This window comes from Falco naumanni, chromosome 5 (genome assembly GCF_017639655.2).
Source record: "Falco naumanni isolate bFalNau1 chromosome 5, bFalNau1.pat, whole genome shotgun sequence".
Classification (NCBI taxonomy): Eukaryota; Metazoa; Chordata; class Aves; order Falconiformes; family Falconidae; genus Falco; species Falco naumanni.
The window spans coordinates 70,350,820-70,370,529 of NC_054058.1; the positions used below are offsets into that span (position 1 = coordinate 70,350,820).

General features: G+C 43.0%; 1 protein-coding gene across 3 annotated transcripts in view; it reads left to right on the forward strand.

Annotated features, from left to right (window-relative positions):
- Window positions 1–19,710, forward strand: part of ELAPOR2 (endosome-lysosome associated apoptosis and autophagy regulator family member 2) — a 103,746-nt gene that overhangs the window by 76,003 nt on the left and 8,033 nt on the right. For all 3 annotated transcript variants that reach the window (XM_040596501.1, XM_040596502.1, XM_040596503.1), the window contains 11 exons: window positions 711–799; window positions 4,109–4,289; window positions 5,057–5,185; window positions 6,158–6,248; window positions 7,396–7,498; window positions 8,656–8,793; window positions 9,098–9,361; window positions 10,279–10,452; window positions 11,842–12,031; window positions 16,275–16,371; window positions 17,594–17,695. In XM_040596501.1, the coding sequence (XP_040452435.1) occupies window positions 711–799; window positions 4,109–4,289; window positions 5,057–5,185; window positions 6,158–6,248; window positions 7,396–7,498; window positions 8,656–8,793; window positions 9,098–9,361; window positions 10,279–10,452; window positions 11,842–12,031; window positions 16,275–16,371; window positions 17,594–17,695 (1,558 nt within the window). The remainder of the gene's footprint in view (window positions 1–710; window positions 800–4,108; window positions 4,290–5,056; window positions 5,186–6,157; window positions 6,249–7,395; window positions 7,499–8,655; window positions 8,794–9,097; window positions 9,362–10,278; window positions 10,453–11,841; window positions 12,032–16,274; window positions 16,372–17,593; window positions 17,696–19,710) is intronic.

Below are 19,710 nucleotides of genomic sequence, written 5' to 3' on the forward strand. Positions count from 1 at the left end.
TTGTCCTGTTTTGAGGAATCTCCTGGCCTGTCCCTGCTTCCTGTGTGTTTGGAAGATGTGGTGACCTAGTTGCAAACCCTAGTCCCCAAAGCCCTCTGCATTCCTAGGTGCAGTTATCTGGCGATCATCATGTAACACGGGCACAATCCATTCTTCATGCTCAAAATACCTTCAGTTTTCTTCCTTGCAGTTGTTTTATAAGAAAACTTTGAAAGAATCAGTTACTGACCATAGCGCCTGCTATCACAGATTATGGCAGATGGCTGAGGACTTGTGCTGGTGCTCATGATGGGAATGGAAATTTTGCAAAAATATCCGGGGGCAGGAGAAATTGGGCCAATCTTATAAGAAAATTTCTAATGGGTTAGGGTGGTTTTGCTCCTTATCAAGTGAGAACATATTCCTATGCTTGGCAAACTACACAAATTACTGCTGGAATGTGAAGGGTTGGGGTGAGGTTTTGGGTGACTCTGTGGTGATACTGAATCGATGAATTCAGTGTGATAGTACAAGCAGAACTGGTATTTTCCCTGTTCCCCTGCTTCAGTTCAGGAGAAGGTTCATGTAGACTCTGTTAAGAGTTTGTTTTTTCATTCTTGTTTTTAATTTTTCTGCTGACTCATTTTAATCTCCAGATTTTAAACTCATTACGGTTGTTTCCAGGGACCATTTGATAGTTTAACATCCTGTTCCTCACCCTTTCTTTTTAGATGAGGGATCCAGTGTGTGTATGGAGCGTCCTCCATGCACAAACAAAGACTTTTTCCAGATCCATACCCCATGTGATAAGGAAGGGAAAGTAAGTAGAAGGCATGATACTGTTTTTAAGCTCATTGAGCTTACTGTGTTCTTTTGATTTTCAAGTAATCTCTTTCCCAATCACTTTCCCAATTTTGCTTCCAGCTTTAAATCTCTCTGAGGCTTTGGGCTTGTCCTTTTAGTTGCCTTCCCTCCAGCATTTATCCATCCGTAAGAATCTGCCTGTTATTGGTCTCCTTAAGGAATCTGTCACTGTGAAATGCTAAGCTCCTTGCGCTTGTGATTAGTCTGACTTGGTCTCTGGTGCTACTTCCATGCTCCTAAAACAACAGGATTGGAGCACAAGGTGAAGTACCATCCCAGAATAAACTCTACTGTTTAGTTGTTAGCCATCTTTCCTGGCATACTTTTGGCTTGTGACAACTCATCCTGTCCCAGCAGCACCCAAGCGTGATTCAGGTGCTGCTGTGGCACAGGAGCAGAGGACATGACCATACCTATTTCAGGTGGAAGACTGTTTGCCTGCATAGATATGATGTGTGTCGTGTCCCTTAGTTTTAACATCAAAGAAGAGCCACGGTCTGTTGAAATAATGGTATATACATAGCCTGGGAGTATTAATGTGCAGCAGCAGAGCTTAGCTGCTAATAATGTGCTTGCCTCATGGGATACCTCAAAACACCTGAACTCTCAGTAGATTGTTTCACCTGAAGATCTTATTATCCACTGGGTCTCTGGTAGAAAGACCTGCTGGTGGAGTAGCCTGGGTTTGGAGCTCTCCCGCCCTTTGTCCCAAGCAGTCAAGCGGGGTTTTGGCGGGCTTTGGAGAAGAAACTCCTAATTATTGGGATATGGAGCCTGCAGAGGTGCAAACATGTGGTCAGGCCTGTTTTGTCTCTTTTCTTCCCTTTCTCATCTCTCAGATCCAGACGGGATGGCAAGCAGTCAAAATCCATAGCATCTGTAAAGCTGCTGGCTTAATATTTGCTGGCAGGTTGGACTATTTTGGAGTTTCCTGGTCAGCCAGCTCCAAAATATAGCTGAGAGTTTATATGCTTTAATAATGAGGCACCAGTGAGTTTAGCCCCAGAGCTGGCCGCCTCTACAACCTGGTCTTGAGTCACAGATCCTTGCTCCATTAACTGCCTGTAACGACTCCGGGAATTAGCAGCAGTATTCACTGCTACAACTCCAGGTACTGCTTTAATTGCAGCCTCCTGCAGGTTACCCTGGCACTGCTCCCTGCAATTCAAGGCTCCCTGCCATGGAATAGGCTCCTCTTCCTGCGCCTCAATGGCCTTTCCCTTCACCTCATCAGAATACAAAGTAGATCTTTCTGCAGACGCCCTTCATCTTCCAGTTGCAACAACAACATGTGTCATGGATGCACAGATACCGGCTGTGTTTCCAGGACTGCTTTCAATGTTTAGTGCCCTGCATCTCTGGAAACTGGTCCAGGTTTGCCATACTCCCCAGACATCTCTCCATGTGATGCAGCTCAGTGAGAGGCCCTGACTTTGCAGCCCATCTTCAGGTGAACACTGTCTGCAAAGCACCAGCCTAAAGGTCTGTTGATCCATGGCTTACTAAAATTAGCCAGGTTTTTCGCTGGATGTTAGATTGTTGCATCCCTCCTGCTGTCCCCATTCCATGTGTAGAAGGGGCCTCAGGAGATTTAAGCATTTGACTCCTATTGACTTTTCACCCGTCTATTGCTTTAAAAATCCCAGGCTGATTGCTTCAGCCTCAGAAACCTTCACCTGGGTGGCTGTGGGCACTCTGTGACCCTTTTCTCACTGTGCAGATGCAGCGGGGTTGCTTTAGTGTGTACAGTGGGCAACATCACAGGTACTTTGCGAGCTCCCAAGCCTTTTTATTTCAAATGTGGTGCATCTTGATGCTGCTGAAGCATCGCTGGAGCAATACTGCAGAAAATCCTCTAAGTGCTGAGGAACAGCAAGGGCAGGCTGATCCATAAGGGGCAGATGCCGCTCTGACAGCAGGAGCAGTCCCACAGTACCTGAGCAAAGCAAGCAAAGCAGACCCAGCATCAGCGGCCAGATGCAGCCAAGGTTGCCAGACAAGTCCATGGTGATGAGTCATGACCAATGTCAAGGTAGAACATCAAGTCCATGGGTCAGTCAGGACGTGGGTCAACCAGCATACATGACCCATGGCTGCAGCCCAGCACAGGCAGGGACAAATGGCGAGAGTCTGAGCTTAACAGCAGCTCCCAGGAGCTGGGACCTGAGCCTGCACTGAGGCTTTTTCCAGCCTTTTTTCAAACAGTTTCAAAGCTGATCAATACTTCTTGAAGAGCGCTGTGCTATCAGAGGGCTAACCTTGAGCAAGAGAAGCCCAATACCCAGGATGGCAGGGGCATGTGCTCAGGGCCCTGGATCAAATTCCTAAGGTGAAATCTCCCCTGTCAAGCTCTGTGCCTGCGCCTCTGGCCTCAAGGATCCCTGACTGCACTGCTGGGACCAAAAGGTGGAAGTATCGAGAGCAGGAGCTGTGGCCAGGTTAAAGTCTTGCCACTTGGGTTTCCCAAGTCCACAACTCAGCTAATTTTCATCTTGAGCTATTAAACCCTTTCAGTGACAGACCTAAAGTGAGATGATATCTGAAAACCCAACCTCACAGGTGATGCATCTTACTTAAATCTTTTCCTGAAGACAGGAAACTTGTCTCCTTGAAGAGAGGTGACGATGGAGAGGTGATACCATTGTATGTGGTAGCGCCAAGGACTGACTCATGTTAGTGTTCATGAACTGCTCCTTATGTGATATGGAGGGACTGGTGAGGGCTTGGGAGAGCTCCTGTGTGGTTTTGACATTTGCTCAGTAGATGAAAATGGCTGGAGAGCAATTGAGGATTCTTCAAAGAACAGGCTGGTATGGAGAAAAAATGCAAAACTTGCGGTGTTCCTGTGCTGACAGATGCCTTCCCAATAAAAGGGTTTTATCATGCAGAAGCTACATTTTGGGTTACTATGGTTAAAATGCAAAGATTGCTTATGCAGTTGTTAGAATTATTCATCTGACATTCCCTAGAAACATATTCATGGGGAAATTCACTAGATAAATAGGAATGAACAGTAGTAATTGTTTTAAGCTTCACATTTTTGCTTTGCTCTGAAGGTCTGGTATCTCGGAATTGCCTGTGAACCAAATCACTTCTGTTTCCCTTCTCCACCCTTCCCTTTATTGTCCTGGATGTGCAAGGTCGGGTTTTTTTGCCTGAAACATCGGGAATACCATAATTTCATTTACAAGGGGGACCTTGATTGGTGCATCTGGTCCTAAAGCTTCGTAACATGCCTTGTGAGCTCAGTGTCTTCTCCTTCCAGACTCAGATCATGTACAAATGGATCGAACCCAAGATCTGCAGAGAGGATCTCCCTGATGCGTTGACCCTACCTCCTTCTGGAGAGAGGAAGGATTGTCCACCCTGCAATCCTGGCTTTTACAACAATGCCTCGTCTTCCTGTACTCCTTGCCCACCAGGCACATTTTCAGATGGGACACAGGGTAGGAGTCCACAAAAAAATTGATCATGTCCACAAAAGTTGTCACCTGCTTGCATTTGACTTAGTTTAATGACACATCATCTTAAGCCAAAGTTCATTTTGCATAAAATACCTACTAAATAACATCAGAGAGTGGGAACTGGAGATCTGTTTTCTCTCTGAAGTCCTTTCTTGTCAGGGATTGCTGCTCTAAGTTGACCTGCTGTGTTCTGAATGCACTTCTTGGCTGATATAAATATCCTGAGGGTAATTTTAAGGGATTCTGAGAAGGGAATCAGAACTTTTACAGTCAGTAATTCCTCCTCACCCCTTCTCCTGTCCGTGCCAAGTTCTTCCTTTTGAATATCTCATTTTACACACTGTCAGATGAGTACCCTACCTACACTGTCTAGACTAAACTCTGGGTTGTTGATTCTGGGATGTATTGGCCCAACGGTCACCTACAGCATTTTGTGGGAACTCGTGTTTACCAGCATGATCAAACCTTCAGCTGAAGCCATTAGAAAGGAAGTGTGGCTTTGAGGATTGGTGGCAGATTAATTACCACGAGGTTATGAGGTTATGATCTGTAATTTAGAAAATGCTGGTCTCATTTCCACTGTTCTGGTTCTGATAAGTCTTTGACTGTTTAATTATAAAGAAATAAATTATTTTCTTTGCTTATTACTTGCACCAGAGAGTAAAAAAGTGATATCTAAGTTTTTTAAAACACTGTTTGAGATGTGCTTTGGCCATGTGATTTCCTTTCCCTGCCCTCTCACCCTGCAGAGTGCAAAGCCTGCCCTGCTGGGACTGAGCCAGCTCTTGGGTTTGAGTACAAGTGGTGGAACATCCTGCCAGGCAACATGAAGACGTCTTGCTTTAATGTCGGGAACTCAAAGTGTGATGGGATGAATGGTGAGCCAAATTCACTGTGGTGTTATGTGCCTGTCTTTCTCCTGTGCTGATCACTGTTGTTATGGAGCACCCTTTGAAATGAGTATGCTCTTTGCTGCGTGAGTCACTGCACAGTTTCTCCCCTTTTCTTTAATTGCACCAGGCTTGAAATTTCCTGTAGGAAGCAATGTCACAATATCATAAAGAAGAAATAAAAAATTTCTCCTGCATACCAGAAGAAGGCAGGAGCCACAGCCTATCTGCAGTCCCCTCGGCCAAAGCCCTCTCCCACTCTAGCCTTCGGTGCATCTGAATATCCCCATTGAAAAAAAACATTTGACTTCCCTTGAGTTTATCTCCTTTCATGTTTTGTTATAAGTATGACCATCGAGGTCATGTATAATTCTCTTGGAAAACTTAATTAAAGTTTGTGATTTTGTTCATTTAGCACTCAGAGCTCTCTTTCTGCACATGTACTAAAATTGCAGCAGAGAGCAGTCACAGCTCAGCAGTGGAAATGATCCTCTTCGGCACTTCTCCCACCTCCAGCCTGCTCTGAATGATTTTCCTCAATCTGATCCACCCTGTCAGGCTGATGTAACTCAGGCTTTGAATTATGTGTGGTGTTGTAGAGAGGCATGGAAGTATATGCTTAATGTTTAACACATAGATTCATTGATTCACCTGTTTTAAGGCTGGAAAGGATCAGATGGATCATCCCCTTTGAGCTGCACAGCACAGGTCAGGGAATTTCAATCACTTTGCTGATTTCAAGGTGACATTTCCCTATAAAATCAGCCGTTTCATACAATTGCTAAAATTTTTCATTCAAAAGGGTTATTATACTGCTCTGTAGTTTATACCAGACATCTTTAAAATGGACTGTAGTACTGAATTGCTTAAAAAAGTATGGTAACAGATTTTTTTTTGCCTTATGACCCAGAAACCACCCATTTCTTGAATTTTTTTTTTTTCTTTCTTTCTCCTGTGAAGGTTGGGAGGTGGCTGGTGATCATATCCAGAGTGGGGCTGGAGGCTCTGACAATGACTATCTTATCTTGAACCTGCACATCCCAGGAGTTAAGTAAGGAAAAGGATCCCCCCCCCCCCCCCCCCCCCCCCCCATCTATTTCTCATTTATCTCTCTCTCTTACACCTATTTCACATTACCCTGGAATGAACCAAATTTTCCTTTCTGAAGCGCAATGATGTCTTGAACGAGAGAGAAGAGGAAATGTGGATTTTATCCCTGTGTCCCCAGTCAGCCCATAGCAGCAGATGATTCTGTAAGACCTTGTTTTTTAGCAGTGTTTGCTTCAGTCTGAGGTGCCAGCCGGCTGGCTGTCTAGAAACTGAGAAAAGACATTCCCATCCCTCTAGTACCCAGCTAAACCTGCCATGGGGTGGATCCTGGTGCCTGCCCTTAAGGTGTTTTACAGAAACCCAAGTCGCTGTGTGCTGTGGCTCTGTGGAGCTGCACGGTGTGTCCTGCCCCTAGAGCCAGTGGGGAGATGCAGGCAGGAGAGCAGGCCATCCCGCCCCTCCTGGACGCTCAGGATGAAATAGCTGCTTGAGGTGCTTGGGTCTCTTTGTTGGAGTCTCTTACAGTCCTAGCTCAGACTGGGTGCCAAACATCAAGGCAGGTAAGGTATGGCAAAGTGAACCTCACCCTGCTTTTGCTGTATCTCAGCTGAGTGGGGTTGTGACTTCTTACATCAAACAAACAAACGCTGATTCTTATTTTACGATATGGGCAATCAGCAACTAAAGTTAAAGAGAAGCGAGAAATGTACCCATGGAAAAGCTTGGTGTGTCCCGGTTTACTGTTTACTACTTCACAGGGGTGCACCTTGAATACTTCTGGTTTGCATGAAACTCCTGAAAGCGTGTCCCACAGCAGAGGGTAGATACAATTAAATCAGTGTAAATCACTTAAAGCATGTAATGCATTTAAGTGAGAAGATTCCCTGCCACTGTGGTCAAATATGGGTGCCGTTTATGAGGAGGGAACTGTACCATAAAGAAACCAGACATCTGAACGATAACCCTGCTGCACCTGGTGCCCAGCACAGAGCCGCTGCGCAAACCTGGCCTCCACAGTTCTGCAAGGGCAGGTTTTATATGACAGGACTTTGATGGTTTCCTCGCTGTACAAAAAGCAATTTGAAGGATTGACTGCTGCCTGTCTGGAGAGCACCTTGTAAATGTTTTGTTCCTTCTCTGTTAAACAGACCTCCGACATCGGTGACAGGAGCAACTGGGTCAGAACTAGGACGGATTACTTTTATTTTTGAGACCATCTGTTCAGCAGATTGTGTGCTGTACTTTATGGCGGTAAGTGAGACCTCTCTCTCCATGACTGAGGACTAAGCCTGGTCTTCCACATGTCACCTTAATACCTCTACACAGGCGTGATTAGTTGCACTTGGTTTACTCTGGCTAAGATTAAGTATGACATTAGTTTTTAATATCTGCAGTGCACTTGCAGGAAGGGTTTAATGAATGACCCAACAAAATTCCTCCACTGTGTGAGTTGTGAACCATTCCTCATTATCTGTTTATTGTAAAAGAAATCATTGGACACCAAAGAGCCAAATTTTCCTCTGTTAAACCAACTGATAAAATTCTCAATGTCTCTCATGCAGTTGAGTTAGCCCTGTCAGTGACCTGGGGGATCAGTAGGGGAGCAGACAGATGTTTCTCTGCAAAAGCAAAGTGCTGTGTTTTTAACTTTACTTGTCTGCTTACTGAAAGTCCATCAGCTGAGGAAGGTAACTGGATCTGCGGTGGCTCCATTGCCCCATCCATTGCAAAGGGAAGCTGGTCTCTTTTTTTTTTTTATTTAGTGGTACTTTAAAGGAATCTGCTCTTAATTTAAAGAGAATTAAGTGGAAATTTAAAGAATCTACCTTTAGTGGTAATTTAAAGGAATCTGGTTTAAAGGCAAAGCATCTTTTCACTGGAACATTTACAGCTGATGGAGAATAAGAGACATAAACGTAGATAGAACGGGTTTTTCTTGTGTAAAGTTTGATGCTATCTTATAAGCCTCAGTTCTGTTTCACTAGAGATACCAATGAAGTGGGTATCTGAAGATGGCAGAAACTACAATTTTTCTTTAAATTTTGGCCTTCCCCTTTCTGTGCTCTGGTACCCATATGTTTTATGACATATATTTCAAATCTGAAAGAACCACTGTGCTGAATCTGTTTTCATAATGTTTATAACTTACTAAAGGACTTTGAACTTAACTGTTGTTTAAACTAGAGCATCTTTTGGAATAGACAGCATTCTCAATTAAAAAAATTGCCCATGGCAGAAAACAGAATAAATGTGTTTGCTTTGCTCTCGTTTATTAAATGTTATATGCAATTGTAATGTCCCTAATAAATATTAATCACTGTATTATAAAACACTGGTGTTTAGCATAGTATGATCACACTTACTCGTTTGTTGTTGTTTTTTATTTAAATTTTATGTCCATTTTATAGGATGTTAATCGAAAAAATACCAATGTGGTGGAATCATGGGAAAGAAGTAAAGAGAAACAATCCTACACTCACATCATCTCCAAAAATGCTTCCTTCACATTCACCTGGGCCTTTCAGAGAATAAACGAGGGCCAAGATGTAAGTACTTCTTTATGTACAGGGCTTTACAGCACAGCTTTCCTTGGATACTCACTGCCAGAGCTCTTCTCTTGCCCTTCATTGAAGCTCGCTGGCTTTTTGTAAGGGGTGAGTGGCTGTCACCATATAGCAGTCCTTAGGAGGCAGCTGTGGATAAATCATCCACACTGAAAGATAGACAGCAACAGCTAGCTGCTGTAGATAGTCAACCCCTGAATCAGCGCACTGGTGCAGAGAGCTGTGGTTAGTATCCAGATGCAATGGCATGATGATGCCAGGGTGGTGTCCTTGGCTCTCGTTCCAGAGCAGACAGTTCATCAATGACATGGCAAAGATCTACTCTATCACAGTGACCAATGCAGTGGATGGAGTTGCCTCTTCTTGCCGGGCCTGTGCGCTGGGCTCTGAGCAGTCTGGCTCATCCTGCGTGCCCTGCCCGGCAGGACACTACATCGAGAAGGAGACCAGCCAGTGCAAGGAGTGTCCAGCCAACACCTTCCTGTCCATCCACCAGGTCTACGGCTTTGAGGCCTGCATCCCATGTGGGCCTGGCAGCAAAAGCACCAAGGTACAGAAAGCAAGTGCCTCTGAGCAATGGGAAGACAAGGGTTTATTGGGATATAAGTACCCAAAGGGCCAGTTATACTGCTTTCCTACAGGTGTGTGCCTTGTGAGCAGTGGAGTATAATTATAACCAATAATCCCACTTTTCCAAATATGTCCCTTGTCTAATTTCTGTTTGTAAATATGCAGTAAGAAGATAAAATTGACCCCACCAGCTTGACAAAAGGTTCATTTCTAGAAGCTGTACTGGGGACGGTGTAAGCGCAAGGCGAGCATATATGTTATTTCTACCTAAAACTGTCCCAGACTCCTGCTGTTTTAAACTCAGGGGCTTCCTCTGCTGGTTGGTGTTTCTGTGCCTTTAGAAACCTGTAACAAGTTCCTTTCATATGAAATTGCCCTTAAGCCTAGATAAACTTTTATCATGCACAGCATCCTTTGGCAAGGAGCTGCATGAGGACTTGAAGAACTGCTCAAATTTGTTCATATTCTGCCAGTCTCCAGCTGGGTTCACACCCTGTGGCTGTTTCTTGAGCTGTTTCTCATGTTTTCTTTGTAAGATGCAAGTGCAACTGAGCCCATGTTCTGGTCTGTCTACAGGGCTTTAAACTGGAACATTGGGATCCTAAAAAGCACGCACAACAAAAAAAAAAACCAAACAAGAAACTGTTTTCTTGGCTAGTGCAGCAGAGAGCAGAAAGGCCAGGCATAGGAAACTTAAAGTCTTGATATGTGATTGCAAGGGACTGAAACAGAAGTGGGAATTCTCCCAAGGGAAAGGTGAATTATGGGACTAGGAGAAAGTTCCCCTCCATCCTTAACAGGAAAGCAGCCTGATCTGCACCAGCTTGCTTTAACTCCCGGGTGAATGATTTGCTGCTGGTGCATAACTGCTCTTTATTGGATGCCTCTTCTCTGAAGGACCACTCTGCCTGCTTCAGTGACTGCCTGGTTTCATACCTGAAGGATAACCAGAGCCTGAATTACGATTTTACCAACCTCAGCCAGGTGGGCTCATTGATGAGCGGACCCAGCTTCACCTCCCGAGGGACCAAGTTCTTCCACTTCTTCAACATCAGCCTGTGTGGCAATGAGGTAAGCTCAGCTGGTGCTGAGTGTCAGGGGGTGCTAATGGATTTGCTGCCCATGTTGATGCTCTGTGAGATCACACTGAGAGAGAACAGGGACTCTCCTACAGCTGAGCTGTCACCGGCACCAGGCACATACTTCCCTCTGGATCTTGCTTGGCAGTGCAAAAGGACTTTTGAGCAGCCACGTGATTTTCCAGAGCAGAGATGACAGTGTTTTAGGCATAAGTCATGCTCAGAAGAAAAGCCCTGTCAAATCCCTACCTTTTCTTAGTTCTTGTGCCTTCAAGTCACTTGGGTCACAACCCTGACCCTTTTGCGCTGCCACCAAGGAACTCAAGAGTCTGAGTCTTTCAGTTGCCAATTTCTTTCCATGTTTCCCTCGTGACTTGGCTGGAGGTGTTGCTGTCAGCAGAGCCCCTAGTGACCCTGCTCTCTGCCAGTGGCCGAAGTGCCTGTTGCTGACTTTGATGGCAGCCTTTTAAAGTGGTGGAAAAATGTGCTCAGTCCATGCAAACAATCTCTGCTCCAGAGTTAAGATTTTTCTACCTGGGTCTTGCACTGTACCCAAGCATATACATAAATTGAAGTTTTGGAGCAGTACCAGTGAAGTGTATTGTCCCAAAGCCGATGCATGTATTTATGTTAATGTTCAGCTTCTGAAGTCTCTTTCCCACTTACCAAAGGATTTGCATGAGTTGAGGCAAATGAGTAGTCACATTTCTTTACAGTGTTTTGCATACTTTTAGGTTTAAATATGTGCATAAGTACTACCTAGATTAGAGCTGCTGACAACTAGATACACAAAGGTACAGATATGCTGATTGGGTCATGAGTGCTTGACATTTTGTCAGAACAACTGAGTCTGGTGATTTCTTTCATTGTTGTTGTTCTGAGATTCTAGCGCTGTTCTTGACACATGACATTAATGTAGCCTTGAAGGCTATGTATCTGTTTAGGGATTTCATGTATTTGTGCTTTGAGAATATTTTATCTGGATTAAACCCCAAATAAAGAGGTATTCTACAGTATATTATTTAAAAGCAAGGGAAATATTATTTTCCTTTACAAGCCATTCTATTATGCTCTGCAAGTAAACATTGTGCTGTCAAGATAAACAGAAGCGTGCTTGTAGTACAGGTTCCTGATAAGACACATACCAGAGGTGACATCGTGTTTCTCAGTCTGTACAGGGCTTTAATCGGAGCTTCACAATGGTGCAGTTTGTTGTTGCAATTTGTCCCTCTCATGATAGGATCATCAAGTTGTTTCTAAGGTGCATTAATGAAACTCATCCAGTTTGCAGTCAGGAAGGCTTCAGTCTCTCCCTTCCCAAACTTTTTCATGTCTTATCAACAACCAACAGCTTCCCCGTTTTTTTCCCGATTGTCCACAGGGGAAGAAGATGGCTATTTGCACTGACAATATCACAGATATTACTCTGAAGGACATGGTTGCAGAATCAGAAGATTTTTCCAATTTTGTGGGAGCTTTTGTCTGTCAGTCCACCATCATCCCGTCGGACAGCAAGGGTTTCCGAACAGCCCTGGCTCTGCAGTCCAACAGCCTTGCTGACAGGTTCTTAGGTACATGGTTTATCTTCTGCTTATCGTTATCATTGGATATACTCTCATGTATTTAGGGCTGCAGAGTAAACCCTTCTCAGCTCAGCAGCGCTGCATTGCCTTGGGGAAAGAGTGAGGGGGCAGTCCAAGATTTGGTCCCCGCTTTGTTCCTGAGCTGTGGAGCCGATCTGGGCAGATGCTGTGGCTTTTTGCTGCCGTTTCAGCTCAGCTGATGGAGGGAGGAGAAGAGTAAGGGCTGCCCCCATTCTTTGTTTTCCATGCCTGTATTACTCACTCTTCCGCGTGTTTGGTCTGGTGGGTCCCAGGGTGTATAGAATTTCAGCACAGAAATCTGGAGAATGTAATTAAAAAGCACTGGTTTGCTTTCATGTTTCCTAGTCACCTCATGCAGGGCAAGGCCAGTTGCTGTGTAGTCGTGTTAGTCCAAGTGTTTCTGCCCATGTCAAGTCCCCACTTGGGCAATTTCAGAAGAAGAAACTGGTGCTGGGACATAATTAGGTGAGGAAGGAGGAGGCTTAGGGCAGCATGGGGCTGCGCACATCATTAAGCCTTGCATTGCTGCGGCTCACAGGTTCCCGGAGTCTGAGGCCAGATTAGACAATAACATCATTTAGTCTGCTCACCTATCCGTTACAGGCACTGTTTGTACTTTCTCCCTGGCTCTGAGCCCAGAATCTCATGTTTGACAGAAGCACATCTTTGGAAGAGCATTCAACCTGGACTTTTAAGGCTGCCAGAAAGAAAAACTTTGCCACAGTCATTGGTATTTTTTTTCCACTGGTCAGACACTGTCCCTGTACTTTGTTTTAAAGCAGACTTGTTTCCTGTTTGAATTTGCCTGGCTTCAGTTTTCACTTCTTGCTTCTTGTTATTCTTTCTCCATTTCACACACACATTTTTCCTCCTTGGAGAAATATTTTGTGTACTGGAATTATCACACCCTCCAAAATCTGCTTTTCTGATAAACTAAGTAGAACATGTTCTTCTAAGTCTCTTGCTGTCATGTATTCCTCTCAAGCATCTGAATAACTTTTTAGGCTTTTTATGCAGCCTCTAAATTGTTATTATATTGTCTTAAACTGTATGCATCAGAATGGAGTAGTATTCCAGTATTTAATTCACTATAATGGCAATAAAAATCACTTCCATATTTGTATTTACATGCAAGGATGGAATCCTCAAGGCCTTTCTCCAGTCTCCTGGGATTTCATGATGGCTTCTTGGATCTGATGTCCACTCTAGAGCTTTTTTCAGAGTTACAGTTTCCAAAGGAAAGTCTCTTTTCCTTAGGACCAGCCTTCATCCCTTGCTGCACTTGTTTGCACTATGTGTGTTTCGTTTGGTTGGGACCAGCTTACCAAATGAACCAAGTTGCTCTGTATTTTATTCCTGCTCCTTTTAATCTTTGTCTCATCTACATACTTTACAAACAGCGATTAGATTGTTATTTGCAGATCCATGATGATAATTTTGCATTTTGGGACTCCAGTATCAATGCCTACAGAAGCCTGGAGACATGCCACATTTGATGACAATTTCCCTTGGCCAGATAATTTTATAATTAGTTAATTAAATACTTTTTAATTCAGAGTGTGCACTTATTTGATAGTACACTGCTAACTGTTTAATTAGAATCTCATGTGGTAATTAGTGAAATGCTTGATAAATTTATGTAATTTTCTTTAGCAACCAACTTCATCAGCATTCAAGGAATGAAATCAGATTTATTCAACAAGAGCTGTTCTCCATACATTCATCGCTCTCTACAACTACCTGACAGGAGGCTGTAGGCAAGGGAGGTCAGTCTCTTCTCCCAAGTAACAAGTGACAGGTCAAAAGAACATGGCCTTGAGTTGTGTCAGGGGAGGTTTAGATTGGGTATCAGGAAAAATGTCTTCGCTGAAGGGGTGGTCAGGCATTGGAACAGGCTGCCCAGGGAAGCTGTTGAGTCACCATCCCTGGAGGTATTCAAAAGACATGTAGATGTGGCGCTTAGGGATGGACTTGACAGTGCTGGTTTAATGGTTGGACACGATGATCTTGAAGGACTTTTCCAGCCTAAACGCTTCCATGATTTTATGTTGACTGTCACTCATTATGTATCCATCCATTAACTGAGACCCATCTTCCACTTACCATTCCTGTTTCTTTGCCTCGTCACATTAGCCACACTGTAATTTGGTTCACCATATCCCCTCTCCACCAGTCTTTTGACATTTTGCTATCACTAGAAAGCTCTATTCAAGGTCACTCTGAGGTATGGGTTTTCTAGTTTATAAGTGTTCATGCCAAATAAATGCCAGTATTGTCTCCTGCCACCGAAGGAATGAGGTGTTCAGTCATTGTTTTGGAAAAACAAGGAGATAGTCCTGATTGTTTCCTAATACAGAGAAAAGATATCATACTCTTCTACTGCCTTTTCTTTATCACAATTGTTAAATTTTAGAAAGGTTGAAGTTTGCCCTTTCTATCCATAAGATGTACTTTTATTTCTAGTATTTCTAAAAAAGCTCCAAACATTTCCTAGTGCTGCCAAACACAGACTTTCCCCTGAAGTCTTTAGCATCCATTATCATTTTTCTGTAACTCATGGCTTCTGATTTTATTTGAGTCTTTATTCCCCCTCCATTAAGCTTGTGCCAATGTTTTTGAATTGCTCTATTACTGCTGTTCTGATCCAAGGTGGACTCTTAGTCAAAGCTATTGTCATTCTTGAGAGAGTCATTGTGGCTTTTAGCCATATAATTAATATCCTCTGAAGAATGACTTATGTTTTTCACACTTGATTTTGCTTCTAGTGTTCTTATTTTTGAGAAACTGCACTTTGCGATGCCTTCTCTACAGTACTGCATATTGGATGGGAATATTCTCTCTTTGCTTCTGTTGAGTATAATAAGGTCCCTAGAAGCTATTATCTTCCAGTTTAGTGAGTAACTAATATCTGTCCATTGTGTTGCAACCCAAATTTAAGTTACTCTGTGTTCGATGCAATTGCTTTGATGAAAGGAAATGATGGTCCTTGCTGACATCAGCGTATGGTCTCAGAACAGAAGCCCCTCTGCAATGATGTGACATCTTTCTGCAGATGTCCTGATGGTTGCTGCGACACCGCTCATTTTGTTCTGCCTGTTGATGTGATGCTCTGTAGCTGTGCCTCACCTGCAAGCCCTCCTGAGCTATCTTATGAGCACATTGATCCATGTGCTTTCATAATCCCAGGCTCTGACTTGTCCTACTTCAGGTAGTTGTGTCTAATGCAAACTGTCACCTTCGTTATCTATTACATTTACCTAAAAGGTTTATAACCAGACATGGATTTTCCAGCTGTGTGAATCGTCCTCCCAAATGTAATGCCAGTTGAGTCAGTCAAGTCAAAGTCTTAAGAATTCAGCTAGGCTGTCTGCAACTGCTGCACGAACAAGTGGAAACTTTTCTTCAGTCTTTCCTTCTCCCCACCAGTTGCTGGCTGCTACCAGTTTTTCTTGTTGTTCTACCAATTTTTCACCTCACTAGAAGGATGCAGCCTGACCCATTTGTACAGTTCACTTTTCTGAAATGTTGCAGTGCAGCACCAATATTTTCTGTCTTCTTTGGTTCATGGGGTTGAAGGATCTCTGAAAACTCTGGTCACTTGAATTTTCCTCTTTTTCAGCTCTTCTCCAAAGTCCATGTAGACCCATGTAACCTGTGTTGTTTTACACACCAGACTGTCGTTTGTTCCAAAGTGTGCCATCAGGGATTGCCTACAACTCCATAACCCTTCTGAATCTTTTGCATCTTTCCGTTTTTCTCCCACAGTACTGCATATTTCTCAGGGTGTTACATGGTTATTATGTGTTAGGTTTATATATTCAAGGCACATGCTTTATGAGTTGGTTGGATCAGATATCTTCAGCCATCCTTTCCCAACCTAAATTATTTTATGATTCTGTAATACCCTGTGATTGGTTTAAATTTGTACAAAAGAGTAAAACTTATTTACACTGGTGTCATTTTTTTTTGTTATGTCTATATGATGAAATCAGAATGTGTGAGGACTGTGTAAGGAATGTAAAAATCTGCAGTTTAGTTAGAAGAAAGTGTGTAACATATGGTAACGTCACTAAATGCTATTAAGTGAGACCCATACCTTTCAGACTGAGAAAATGCTGTATGTGAACCCCTCAGAAATCCATTATTAGCTTGGTGGTTTTGTTGTTGTTTTTTTTTTTTTTTTTTTTTTTTTCCCCTTCTCATATTTTAGGAGCTACTGTTGAAACAACACTGGAAAATATCAGCATCAAGACAGATATGTTTCCTCCCTCTCCAAGCAAAATACCTGATGTACATTTCTTTTACAAGTAGGTAAAAAATACTGTTTATAGGTATGTCAACTGTCTTCATTTGTTTAAAAGGAAGTAAAACTGTGAGGGGAAATCTTTAATCCACCTTTAATCTTTATCACTTTAATCCGTATCTGGCTGATATTGATTGGCATGTTGAAGAACATCTTATGAAATCAGCAAACATTACTTATTCAAATCTAAATTATACTTGATCTGTAGAGAGTGACACCAGAGCTTTGCTTCATCCAGGTGCCACTGCCAGCGTCACTTTCCATCCTTTCCATAATTTCTCATATATGGCTTTGATATGTCCACTTCCTGAGGCATATTTTCTTTCACATGCATTTGTCTTTGCTTTGATGCTACAAAAATGAACTAATCAAGGTTAAAAATAATTGTTCCAACCTGCACAGTTACTAGTGTCCTTTTCCTGTTCTTCACTTTCCTTCATAAAAAGAACACCTCAGCTTGAGTAAGAAGTAGCTCAAAGATCACCTTGATTAAGATGTCTACATGCCAGTGTCTTAATGTGAACTGTGTTTCTGAGCTTGGACTCTGGAGCCTGTGGGGGTATTCAGCTTATCTTAAGGCACATATCTATATTTGTTCTACTGATTGGCTCACTAGATTGTGTTGGCTTTAGTGATAGGTCTTAATTGGCTATAGCACTTTGGATATCAACATTTTATGCATATGTGAATACCTAAATTATTCTGCAAACTGACCTCCCCCACCAGTGACCCTACTTTGACTATATTATGAACCTGGCTTACAATGTCTGTTGTGTTGGAATAAGGCCCATTTTTTTAATCCCCCTTGCCTTGTGCTACTTCGCGACAGTGCGGTTCTCAGATTACTAGCTGAGGAGAGAACTGTCGTAAACTCTCCAGCAGAGTAATACACCAACTACAGCACCTGCGATTCTCTTTTGCAATTGTTCTGTTCTGTTTTGTGGGCAGATTTATTCCTTGACCCAGCAGAATTCAAACCAGCTGGAAAAAATGGGGCAGTTCCCTGGGTGGCATCTCAGAGCACTTGGAGATTTAAATGAAGTGGTGAAACTGACCCACCTTCTGTTGCTCCTTTTTTTTTCTTCCAGCTGACAAAGACAAAAGCACTGTGGTAAAGGGTATTTCTTTAGTATTGCAGTTGCATAAATGGACAGAGACCTACAAAAGAGCAACATATATTTACTGTAGTGGAAGCATATTGCATTTCTCCTCTTGCTTGACATTAGGTCTTCAACGGTGACAACCTCCTGTGAAAATGGCCGCGCAACTGTAGTGACAATGAGATGCAATCCCAGCAAACCAGACCAAGGAGAGCTTTCTGTGCCCAGGTATTTAAGTATTTGTATCGTAGCTGTGCCAAAAAGCCTTTTCTCCACAGATTATTTTTACAAAACCTGTTAGTAAGTGTATACTTAACAGCAATGAGAAGTGCTGTCTCCATCCTTAGCCACCCAGGAGGTCTCATTCGTTTCTCCTAGGTGAAGGGCATGTGTGTCCATCACCTCCCAGCAGAGGAAATGCTGTGTGATATTTAGGCTGTGTGGTAAGAGAGATTAGAACATGGGCAGGTTGTTCCAAGCTTAAAGCTAAAAGAAAATGTAGTGATGTTTTCTTGTCTCCATTTCTTCTTTATTTCAATTCCTTATTTTTATCTTTAGCCTCCTGATTAGAACTGCCTAGTTGGGACTTTGTGAGGTGGTTATTCTTCCTTGATCTGCAGCAGTGGCTGTGGACAAAGTGATTTTTTTGAAAAAAAGCGACCTGTCCTAGGAACTGTGAAATCTACTGTTGCAATGCTTACATGAGCCCTGACTGTCTAGTTCAAGTTTTATATGTATTATTTATGTGTCTCATCACTTTAGTTTGTACCCTGGACTCCTTGTAACAGTTGTGTTTAATTTGGCTGACTTCCCCCCCCCCCCCTTCACTCTGATTCAGATAATTTCAAAAAGCTTCTTTGTTCCAAAGTCCAGTTGATGCCCGCACCAGAAAAGCTGCAGAGAAAAAGCAGTAAAAGAATTAATTCTATTACACTTTAGCAATACCCTGTAATTCTTCAGAAGTGCCCTTTGGCTCTAATAACCCCCCTCTTTGGCTGTAATAGGCCCATTTTATCTGGACATTACTATAAATGTGCTGATAGCCCTCTTGCTCATCTTCCTCCCCAGAAGTTAAGTCCTCTTCCCACAAGCTAGCCGCGTGTGAAGTGTGGGATCTTCTGTGATCCCTGTCCCTCTTGGGATGGGTGAACCATGCTCACCTGAATGAAGGCAGAGAGACTTCTGCTTCACAGGTGGTGGATGAGTGATTGATGTTTGAACGCCTTTGGAGGTGCTTACCCTAGTTTCTTAGGGACCTGACACAGTACAAATTATGCTGGGCAGCAAACCACTATCTATCAGCTGCCGTGTGGAAATCTTCCTGGTGTCCTTCCAGTGTTACAGGTCGAACACGATGTGAGCTGTGGTAATTCACCAGTAGTGAGGGATGAGCAACCTATCTCGATTTTAGAAGTGTGAGCATGGGCAGAAACAGCACACAGCCAACAGGACGTACCTTATCTCAGTTCTTGTTGTCTTCTTCCTTCCTAGCCCTCTTTGATTAGCTCAGCAGACAGACAGCTATTTTCAGATGGCAAGTTATCTGATATATATGTCAGGTAACGCTGCATGTAACTCCTTGATCCTCCAGACATAGTGTTTAGTATCATATGAAGTTACAGTACAAGATGAAAGCAGTTGAGGAGAAAGGTCTGTCAATGCTCTTGCCATGTACATTGAAAAAAATGTTCCATAATCCAGTAAGGACAGTTGTCAGTTACTCAAATCAGGATAAACCAGAACGGGTTTTTAGGGCTGTGGATTTTTCAGTCCTTCAGATCAGGATAACAGATTTCCAGATGATACAGAAAAAAAATCTGTATGGATATATTTTACATTTACATGACCTCGCTTCTCACATGGACTTTTGGCCACTGCTGCTGTTAGACCTGATGTAATTGTCAGTAACAAAAGCTGTGTGAATGTCCTGCCATTGCCAGTACAACTTCCTTCTGCAGGCAGAATACAAAGTAGGGCCATTAGTCTTTCTTAGACTAAGAGAAGCTGTTATTTCTTTATTAACTGATGAACATCCTTCTAGTAACTAACCATGACAGGACAAGTCCATTCCATATGGACGAAAGCACCCAGACATCATTAGAACAACAGAAGGAACCAGATAGCAGCATTCATGTGGAGCAGTCCCCCAGTGCAGGAAAAGAGTGACAAAGTTGCATGCTGGCCTAGACCATGCTGGTGAAGTGCTGGAGCAGTTCTGTTGGTCTCCAAAGTGTGCTTCTTTC